This window comes from Pseudochaenichthys georgianus, chromosome 24 (genome assembly GCF_902827115.2).
Source record: "Pseudochaenichthys georgianus chromosome 24, fPseGeo1.2, whole genome shotgun sequence".
Taxonomy (NCBI): Eukaryota; Metazoa; Chordata; class Actinopteri; order Perciformes; family Channichthyidae; genus Pseudochaenichthys; species Pseudochaenichthys georgianus.
In genome coordinates this window covers 14,117,631-14,128,895 of record NC_047526.1, presented here as the reverse complement: position 1 = coordinate 14,128,895, position 11,265 = coordinate 14,117,631, and the positions used below count along the sequence as shown (strand labels likewise).

General features: G+C 43.7%; 1 protein-coding gene across 2 annotated transcripts; it reads left to right on the top strand.

The window, feature by feature from the left end:
* The first annotated feature begins 4,884 nt into the window (after positions 1 to 4,884).
* Positions 4,885 to 10,752, top strand: bmp2b (bone morphogenetic protein 2b). Of its 2 annotated transcripts, none has more exons than XM_034076110.1 (3): positions 4,885 to 5,288; positions 6,298 to 6,665; positions 9,681 to 10,752. In XM_034076110.1, exons 2-3 carry the CDS (start codon positions 6,311 to 6,313, stop codon positions 10,583 to 10,585), a joined length of 1,260 nt encoding a protein of 419 aa, XP_033932001.1. In that variant the 5' UTR covers positions 4,885 to 5,288; positions 6,298 to 6,310; the 3' UTR covers positions 10,586 to 10,752. The 2 variants fall into 2 exon arrangements, with proteins under 2 accessions (XP_033932001.1, XP_033932002.1); XM_034076111.1 differs by lacking the exon at positions 4,885 to 5,288 and adding an exon at positions 5,576 to 5,601.
* Positions 10,753 to 11,265: the final 513 nt, after the last annotated feature.

The following is an 11,265-nucleotide window of genomic DNA, read 5'->3' as shown; positions in this document are numbered from 1 at the left end:
GTTTGGACCCTGTTTTGTGATCTCTTGAGAGGCCATATAATCTGGGGGTGGACTTGTTGCTCAAATTAGTGGGTAGAGAAGTGTGCCACATGTTCAGTATCCATAAATATTGACTCTGGCTTTCTAGCAGGCCGTCTCTGACCTTGGTGGGTTTCCATTTTGGGAGCAACCTATATCAAATGTGTGCCATTTTCCCACAATCCCTTTCATGCACCATGTGCTCAGGCTCTGCATAGCCCAAAGTCGTGCTTCTGCTGTCAAACACATGTGGACTGATGAAGTTTTTATCGGTTTCCAAATTAAAAAGGCCGCCCGAGCGTAGAATTAGAGGTGAGTCGCAGTGACAAATCGTTCCCTGGTTTTTCGAGCAACATCTCTGAAGATGATCTTCTTGTAGGTATGTTACTGTGTGTTAAGACTACATCTGGCTCAAGGTGGGAGGAATGCAGGCCCTGTGTCTAGCCAAGTTTCTGTTAACAGCAGGTGAAAGGCTAATAGTTGGATCTGCAGTGTCATCTCAGGGCTTCGTCTGCCCCCTGACTCCTGGAATGTACGTGATGACAAGAGAAGGCCGCACCATCTACATCCAGAGGAACTTGCGTACACACACTGCACACTTACTTTGGCATGCAACGGAATGAGCATGGACAATAAACCAAGTCTTCTCGTCTGTCCCAGGATTTACGTATTAAAACAACAAAACACGCACTATCCTAATCTGCCTTAAATAACCTCAAACATTCCCCCTTGAATGGATTCATTCAACTTTTGTTATAAGTGTTATGTGTTACACATTGTTCTCCCTTAAGGGGGTTTCCATACAAGAAAAAAGATACATCTATTAGCTGAAGCAACAGTACATGGTGGTTTACTGTATATTATTCTTTTGGTTACTGAAGATGTTTTACCCAAAGGTGAAGAATGAATGGACATACCAGTGAAGAAGTCTGACCTTCAAATGATTAGAAAAATATATAATATGCAGGTGAGGGTCTGTTTTTCATGATACGAAAACCTAATCTGTGTAAGAATATGAAATAACCTCATTATATATCGTAATAAATAAATGACTAATACAATTAGCGGCTGCCTTCAATGATTTACTGTGCAGCATTACTATGCTAACCTGCAGTTTAGCCTAAAAGTGTCTTCCAATTGTCAGAGCGGGTTATTGATTTATAATGACAAGGGTCAGAATATTGAGAACTATGGAGTCAAACAGCAACTAGAGATGGAACACAAAAAGAATCCATCATGGAAGAGAGTGTCCACATGTCTGAGAACCAACCCGATTTTGGGAGTCAGAGGCCGTCAGAGGCTGTCGGGCATTCGCGGCGCCGTAGTCAGGTTGGTGTGTCCCGCACCGTCGACCGTGACACGCCTTATTTGGACCTTATTTGGACTGCCAGACCCGATGCATCGGGTCTGGCAGTCGGACCAAATAATCACTCTGATTGGCTGTTCAGCTAGCAAATCAGTGCATGAGAAGCGAAGCGGAAGGGAGGGAAGTAAACAAACGATTTAAGAAGGCACACACAGACTGCTATTCATTTTCATCTCATCATGGCGATCTGGAATAATGCAAACGAATACCTGCTCATCACCTTGATCCAGGAGAGGCCAGCTCTGTATGATATTACGGAGAAAAGATACTCTTCTTCTTCTCTGTCTTCCGGTTGTTGCCTCTTTTGAATGACGAATACACACTACCGCCGCCTGCTGGTAAGGAGAGTTATTGCCACTCACGCACTGAAGTCGGTGCGGTGTGTTCCCGTGCGACACATGGCCAAAACGCAGGAGAACACGGCCAGGCAACAGCCGACTTCAGCGTCGGCTAGTCCTCTGGTGACTGCTTGGTGTGTCAGGGCCTTAGATGTGTTGTTCCTGAGCACAGAGGGAAGGCCTCAGGGGTAACATTAGTCCTTACCGCTTGGACAAAAGGATTTCAGATTTGTTTTCGTTTAAGCTGATAGCACCTGTCCGAAGCTAAACCCCCGTTATGAGGATGTATGATGCTTTAATGCATTGTTTTTCAACACACCTGTGGGATTATAACATATTTACTTGTCTCTATGGAAGGTTTCCTGAAGCCCAAAAAGTCAAATGTTACCGATTTATTAATTTTTGTGTTAGTTTGTACAGAAAATAACCATGTTTTTTTATCTTTGAAAATTATGCTTTTTATTTCCTCAACTAGTCAACCGGTATCTTGTATGTACTTTGTTTGGTATAAGATTTGCTGCTACCCCACCATAAATATGTACAGTATATATTTGTTAGAGAAATACTCTTGAGCTTCAAGTGTGGGAATCCCAGAATAGCATATGCGCTTGTTTTGACAAAACTGCATTTACTCTAGAATAATGTTTCCCCTTCTTATAATCTGTTGATGGAAACAGAAGAACATCTAGAAATATTGCCAGAAAATATGTTTATAAATGACTGTCTTAATGACGGATGGCTCTGCAGAACAGTGGAGATCCATGTGATATCTTTCAGGGACAGTTTAATACTGCAATCACGATTAAACAAAGGCTTGTTGGAAGGTAATGATGTCGCTACTGATGGTGGTGGTCGTTCCTAGTTAACGCTGTCTGGCCGAGTCACAGTTTAACCTCGCAGTGCCCTCCTCAGCAGGTTGTTCATTTGTGTTTCAGATAGCATATCTCTACCTGACTGCCAGAGCCATGTTGTCCTTTCAATCAGCATGTAATTGGATCAGCCGAAGCGATTAGATAAGCCCGATGTATCTGCCTCAAAACAATGATATATACATTATCAAAGCTGCATGATCTTCTCAAAGTGCTCTGATGAAGTCTCTCGATGGCCTCGGCTGGACACATTCCTCAGAGCTGGCCAGACACAAGCTATGCCAAGACACACACATTCAATATATGAATGTACGTGCACTCAAAACACATACATACACCCTTTCATGCCTACTCATTCAAACCACTCTTACATAATACAGAGAGAAAAAGAGGGACAAAACATCAAATAAAGCCCTCTCTTTCTAATCCTCTCATTCTGGTAATTAAAGATACTCACAGCTTACTGTGTGAGGCCTTATCCCCCAATCTAAATGCCGAGCAGCTTTTACCTGGGTTTGGGTTTAGAGCACTAGGTCCACCAAGTGGTGTTTTGGCAACATCAGAGACCCAACTCTCGCTGCCAACAGATTAACGCCACAATAGAGAACATCTAAGCAGTATGAATGATTTCAGTGTTCCCGTAACACATTTTTATGAATGAATAGAAAAATACAAGAATGATTGAACTGGATGGGAAAGACTTGACAGAAAGTGTGTGTCACTGTGAGTCAACGTTAACTGATACTGGTAATTAAATAAAAGGCAAAAGGAACAAGGAAAGCAAAAGGAGCATTCAACCACCAAAAATGTGTAAAATCACAAGTGCTTGGATCAAGCGAGGGGAAGGCCGAACCGCTGTTCTCAGGTAACGGAATGCACCCACGGGCCTCTCTGTATTTTAATTGCTAAATGGATGATCTGGGATTATCCCTCATAAAATGTTATTGTCCTGGAAGGAAACAAAGATATCTTGTGATCTCTGTTGGATATAATCTATTGCCATCTCTTCGAAGCAAACAGGCCGGGTGCTTTGGCCAAAACACAGCCGCCTGCCCAACCATCATCCCCTAATGGAGTCACTAGAGGGAATCAATGGGGGCTTTTCTTATGGAGATGACCCAAACATTAATGCTGATGACTACCCCCCGTGGGCTAGAAACAATGCAGCAAAGTTTCTCCGGCCACTGAAAGCTGTACAAATACAGAGGGTACTTTTCTAAAGAAGCATTTTTCAACTTTAATTAATCATGTTTGACATATGTTGAGCAAAAATAAGACATACACATTTTATATCAGGCCAAAACCACCTATTTAAGACAATTTTGTCCAATTTTGTCCAAGCAGAGGTTTAAAATGTGGAGCCTTATCTAAGCTAAATGGCGTCTTCTTGGGAGGGCAATATTGTGGATATGAACATCAACATGCAGCCAAAATCTGACACTGATATATTGATAAACTTCTGTGAAGTGGAATGACATGAAAAGATAGATCCTGAGGAAGCATGTATAAATCTGCTCTGGTGTCAGACACACATGTACAAGCCCCCCCCCCCCTCCTACACCCACACAGTGAAGTTCAGTGGGAGGACGTGATAGTCCCTCTGCAGGAACTAATCCCTTAAACCACAAAAGCATCACATTGTGAAGCCATTATCTATTCGCCTTAATCCAAAAGCTAAACATGTTTGATCCAGCTATTCACACCTTTGATTAATTATCTTTGAAGCAGCATGAGTTGACATGCTTTTTTGCTCCGTGTGGTCGGATTCATAGGAATATTTCACCTAGGAAGTGCAACAAGACATGTAGATGCTATTTAAAAACATGAAGCAAATAGATGTTCGCTATGTATGTATGGAAAATCACCCCAAAAAGCAAACAACTAAAAGCAACAGTACGGTTTTAACTGTTGACTCTATAACTATTTTTATGGTGTGAATTTCCAGGGTAGATAAAGAGTTGTTTGTAATAAGGGTATTTTTTTACATGCTAATTACTCCCAAAGTATCTCGGAACATAAGGATTTATTTTTAACAAGTACTGAATTATGAGACTGTATAAAATGTACTATTCCAACTGTTTTTTACTCTACTGACCCAATCCATTAATACACAAAAGCCCATGGGGGTTCCCGTGGCCAAATCTTATCAAAAAAGCGGAGCATGGATTTGTGTTTAATTGATAGAGGTCCGCAGGAGGTGCTTTTTAGTGGACACATGATTGACAGCCCCTTGGTGACATCACTGTACGACAAAAGGAGTCGCAGGGGGAAGAGAAGGCACCAATCAATTCAACCACTACGCTGTGGCGCACAGAGCAGAGGCGACGCGCTCGAAGCAACAAGGTCCAAGGAGCGACACTCTGGTGCGCTCATCTCTCCTGAAGCCAGCTCAACTTTTGTCTCAGAGAGCTGTTCTCTTTTGAATATGTTCAACCAAGACGCGTTATACTTAGATCGGTCCTGCCTACGCGAAGCCGCTTCCTCATAGACTTAACATAGTTTTTTGTTTCTTCTTTCCGCGCTGACCAAGACCTAACCCGAATTGCAGCTGGTGAAAATATGTGCGAGAGATCGGCGAACGGCATGGGCTGTCTTTGGTCCCTCAAGGAGAAGCAGCGTGGATTAAACACGAATTAATGTGGAATTTATCGGAGCCCCAAGGTGGAAAGACGACCGGACACAGCGCTTCCTCGTCAGGTAAAAACAAGACAAATACACTCTGTTTAACATTTTTTAACAAGAAATGAAATCTTATTAATGTCACCAAGTGTAACATAACATGCTTTATGATAAAACGTGTACCAACTAGAAATCTACAGTTATCCCACTGTGTGTGTGTGTGTGTGTGTGTGTGTGTGTGTGTGTGTGTGTGTGTGTGTGTGTGTGTGTGTGTGTGTGTGTGTGTGTGTGTGTGTGTGTGTGTGTGTGTGTGTGTGTGTGTGTGTGTGTGTGTGCGTGTGCGTAAAAGTTAAAGCGTTTTGAACCAGGGGAACAGAAATACGTTTAAAAGGTGGGTTTTTTGGAGGTTTTGTTACTCAGATGATATTTTGTTTTTGATGTCTTGTCCCGGGCTACATCTGGCTCTGGTACGCACGTCAGATCTAACACCTGCGAGCCTCTTGAAGTAACTCTATCCCTTATGATTATACATGACCGTCAAAGCCTCTGCAAATAGACGCTTGTAGCACCGTCTGCCTGCCTCTCCTGCTGCTTTGTAACTCTTTCTCCAACATTCTTTCACACCTCTTGTGATCTTTGGGGCCACGCACACTTGCATTTCTTTTCATATCACTTCACTAACGAAACGTGATTTCTTATCTCTTCTAATTGGAGACTTTATGTTTATGTCTCCCCCCAACTTTCTTTGATTTGTCCTCCCCGTGTCATTCCCCCCTTTTTTCTGTTCTTCTCTTTCAAAACTTCCTCACCTTGATATGTTCATGTTTCTGTTCATGTTAAGATCAATCTTCTGGTTCAGTTAGATGCGCTATATTGCCTGCGGGCTTGTAATTTGCAACTCCCTTTTTAGTTTCTACTTCAAAGTGAAGAGGTGTCTTCCTTTTTTAACCTGCTCTCCTTCCATCATTCTTACTGTATGGGGGGATCGTACACAGTTTGAAGAATGCCGCAGTGAAGCCCCTGCTGCGTGTACCTCATGTCAATACCTCAGCGCCAGTGTATTGACATAATCCAACTTTCTCCACAGGGACTGACTGATCATGGTCGGCTTGGTCCGCTCTCTCATGGTACTGCTGCTCGCTGAAGTGTTGCTGGAAGGAGCTACGGGACTTATCCCCGAGGTCGGCCGGAGGAAATACAGCGAATCCGGGAAGCAGACCCCAGAGCGTTCGGAGAGCTTCCTCAACGAGTTTGAGCTTCGGCTTCTCAATATGTTTGGACTGAGGCGCAAGCCGACCCCGAGCAAGCAAGCAGTGGTGCCGCAGTACATGGTGGACCTTTACCGCATGCACTCAGCAAACGGAGACCACAGCACCAAACGGCCCAAGAGCATGGGGAAACACGCAGAGAGAGCCGCCAGCAAGGCCAACACGATTAGAAGCTTTCACCATGAAGGTATGTATTAGTGACATACCTTTACCTGTCAGCCTGAGAGATCCTCAGACAGCCCGAACCTATATTTAAACATGACTCAATGCGCCAAGACTCAACTTCAGAGTCTTCACTGTTTTATGGAGCGTTAGTCATTTACAGGCGACACGCGTCCACGTTTCTAACGCATTCATACGTTTAGGGTTGCTTTAACCTCAGTGACACGATTTACAAACAAGCATCTCATGCGCAATTAAATTAACTCCCATACATGTAGTGATGCAACCTTTGACCAAACATGCCCCTGGCGCAGCTGTCACGGGCTCAAAACATCAAGGGGCGGTGGTATCCCTGGGGTAATTTGTTTCTTAATAATTGATGGTGTTTGCGTGGGCTCTGAAAACAGTTTTTCCAGACACGCACCACAGGAGCAGGATAAAGGGCGGTGTGCCTTTTGCGCAGGTGATAGTCATCACCCTGTTACTTCAATAACACAAGACATGACATTAACACGCGTTATGACAAAGTCATCGCGTCAGACTGAATTCTGAGTCATTTCTAACGAGACTGAAATTAGTCCTTGGTTAAAAAAAAAAAGTGGGAGCTGAGGAATTGCGCCTTATTCTTTCCAAATCACCCCTCTTGTGCGCCATTACGCACGTTCCAAAAACACCATAATTGCCCACTTAGTTTATATGCTGGATACTCGTGGATTGTTGAATTCAGCGTTTCACTTCAATTCCATTTTTTGCTTCCAAGTTAACATATGCTCCATTGAATAAGGCTCACACAATGAAGGTGTATAGATTCAGGAAAAAGTGCATTATTTCACCAGTCATGTCTTTACATCTTGCTGATGAAATGGTTTATTTCAAGCTGTCTAAAATAATAACAACAGGTGAAATTGAAACACGACTGATGCTTCATTTATATGTTTACCACTGAGCAACAGAGTGGAATATATCAAAATGATTTATGTATGATACAAAATAACTTATACTGTCACATAGAAACTACCGTTGAATTTCCTATGGCCAAGCTTCCAGTTTTTACAACACACAAGTTAGTGCGTCCATAGGGACTCTACACAAGATCCTTATACAGAGTCCTAAGTGTTTGAATGGGGAAGTTTCCATCAGGGTGAGTCAGAGGGGTGGTTGAGTGGTTGCTTGGGTGCTCTCCAGAGGCCTAGTGCAATGACACCCAGTGGCTACACTGACACACTACAAACAAGCCTGGCCTGGGCAGTGAGGCTGAGTGACTGCTGGAAACCTCTGCACCTAGCCAGCACACACCTTGACACCACCGGCTATTACAAATGTTCTGACGGTGTTTACATATGTTCCTCTGGCGCTTTCATCCCATGTTAACAGAGCTGCAGGGTTGTTCGTCTTCCCATGTCAAGATACATTCGATTGATGGCCACTCTATAATATAGCATGTATACCTACAGATGTAAGCACATCAAAGCAAACACCTCGAATCCTTCATCACATCTGCCTGCTGATATTCATTTCACCGGGATAATTGCTTTCACTCCTATCAGTTTTCAAAAATAACCATTTTCTATGCCAAATAGAACATTTCCACTATTACACAGGAAGTGGCTGCCTGAGACAGGTCCGTGATGAATGACCCGGCATTAGCCTTTATCTTTTGTTTTGGCATGCAGCGCAAAAATAAATTAGGAATGTTGATACACTCATATCTGCGGTTCACACGTTTTTGACAAGCTTCGACTTGTTCACACAGCCGTTTCTACAGAAGAGAGACAGGAGCGTAAGAGTGAGCATGCTGCTGCGGAAAAGACAGAACGAGTGATAGAGAAGGAGACGGCAAGACAAGAGGATTTGGGGCGAAGAGAACAGAGGGAGAAGGGGATTTGGGAGCTGAGGGAGGAAAGAAAGAGAGGGATTGGGGACAGAGGAGAGGGAACGAGAGGCAGGGGGCTTTCCCACATCAAATAAGGAGTGATAGGCCTAATTGAGGTCTTTGTGCCTCTGGAGGGAGGTTTAGGATGAGATGGTGGAATTTCCTAAATGCCTCCTTTGAAACAGCATTGAGTTCAAAGTTTGTGTTTATTTTACCACACCAAACAGATTAAAACGTATACATCATCTATGAACTTCATAAAGTGCGAGTTCAAAGTGGATCAGCCTCAAAGAAAATTGCAGCTTTTACTAAGATATCTGTCATTTACGGTGGAATATAGCGGGGGAATACCAATGATCTTAAGTGTATCAATATGACTTTCATATCCTTCAGGACATTGCAATTGATGTCTTAAACACACTTCAAGGGAGTGCTCAGAACTGTTGGCAATAACGTTGAAAATAATATATCAAACATGGTTCACTTAGATTTCCCTTTGTGAACTATATATTCTTTTCAGATATCAGATACTATAGTTTCCTATATTTCCTTTCACAATGCAACAATATTTCAGAGCAAAGTTCCGTAAATGCATTATTTGCCAATAATGTTACTTGTTATGCAAATCAATTCCCGCATTGCTCTTTTGTTCATAACCTTGTATGACATTTCCAAAGACACTACAACTTTTTTCCATAGCGGGAATTGTGTGCAGCAGCCAAAGGGTAATGTGCTATTAAAAAGCAGTCTGACAAGCATGTTATCAATAGATGGAAGAGCACATCTTTCTTCTCATGACATTTAGTCAGGCACATTTATGACCATGACACTGATGATGATATTACATCACCATGAGAATATTACACTGAGTCATGCATGCAAAGTTTTGATGTGTGTGTTTTGTGACAATGGCCCACACCCACTCAATACAACCACGTGGCAGAAAGAGGGCTGCCAGGAGCCAGTCGTGTGTGAGAGTATGACAGAGAGAGAGCAAGAGAAACCATTTATCAATGGTTCCCTGCTCTCAGCCGAACCCTAACGCCAGGCTTTAATAAGTGTTGCTTCTTGTTCTTGTACCATGCATAAACTCTTTGTTTCATCCTAAGCATGCATTTCCCAAGTATTTCCTCTTACACTGTGTTTTCTTTTTTCAATCTCTTTTAGAATCTATGGAGGCCCTGGCCAGGCTCAAAGGCAAAACGACCCAGCAGTTCTTCTTCAACCTCACTACAATCCCTGATGAGGAGCTCATCACCTCTGCAGAGCTCCGCGTCTACAGGGATCAGGTCATGGGAGCTGCATCGCCCAACAGCAACAGCTCCAGAAACAGCAGCGCGACTGCAGGTGGCCTCCATCGTATCAACATTTTTGAGCTATTCGGAGTTCCTGCCACTGAAGGTCGGGAACCTCTGGCTCGTCTGCTGGACACTCGGCTTGTGCAGGACTCTTTGAGCCGCTGGGAGAGCTTTGACGTCAGCCCCGCCGTGTCCCAGTGGACCTCTGGGAAAGGTCACAACCATGGATTCATGGTAGAGGTGCTTCACCCAGAGGAGGGGGACATGGAAGGGAAGCATAGCAGGAAGCCTAGTAGGCATGTCAGGGTGAGCCGGTCCCTGCAGCAGGACCAGGACTCGTGGCCTCAGGCCCGGCCTCTGCTGGTGACGTATGGTCATGACGGCCGCGGTGACTCTGTACTTCACACACGGGAAAAACGTCAGGCGGCACTCCGCAAACAGCGCAGGAAGCACCAGCACAAGGCCAGCTGCAAGAGGCATGCCCTGTATGTGGACTTCAGTGATGTGGGTTGGAACGAGTGGATAGTGGCGCCCCCTGGCTACGCCGCCTTTTATTGCCAAGGGGAATGTCCGTTCCCACTGGCAGACCACCTCAATTCTACCAATCACGCTATTGTTCAGACGCTGGTCAACTCAGTCAACTCGAACATCCCCAGAGCCTGTTGCGTACCCACTGACCTCAGCCCCATCTCCCTGCTCTACCTGGATGAATACGAGAAAGTCATCCTGAAAAACTACCAGGATATGGTGGTGGAGGGCTGTGGTTGCCGGTGAGAGACTGACAGTGGTATGAATAGAAAGTGGACAAAGAGACTGAAAGAGACATGAGAGGTTATTATGGACACCCGGTTTCCCAATGAAGACGTTTATTTATATGAAAGACAAACAGAGCTATTGTGGAAGAAGAAAACTATATATGAATATATTTATGTCTACGTAAAGTTGGGAAAAAAATAAATATTTTAATCAGAGGAATATTCCTTTACTGGTTTTGAAAATGTATTTCTGATGTACATTTCGAAATGGGTGCAATACCACATGAAGTATAATGCTCAGATTTTTATTTTGTATTTATTTCTATTATAACCACTTTATTTGTAAATAAATAATGTGTATTTATCGTGAAAAAACGTGGTCGCTCCAATTTTCCAAGATCAGCAACAGTAAACCAGCCAGTGTTGATGTCTATATCAGGGGGGGGGGGGGGGGCGTCTTGTGTGGCTGACATGAATAACAGAGTTTCAAATTCTGACAGAAATTAGCTGCACAAATACAACACATGACAGGTAGCTCACACTGCACTGATTGCAAAGCAACCATTGAACTCTTTTGGTAACAGTAATTGGAAACCAACAACAATAGATAGAAGTGTGGAGAGGAAAGTGACAGAGCGGGGTCAAGGTGCTGCTGGAGTAATGAACTGCAGTGGGGTGTAGGGTCACAGGATGGGAGTG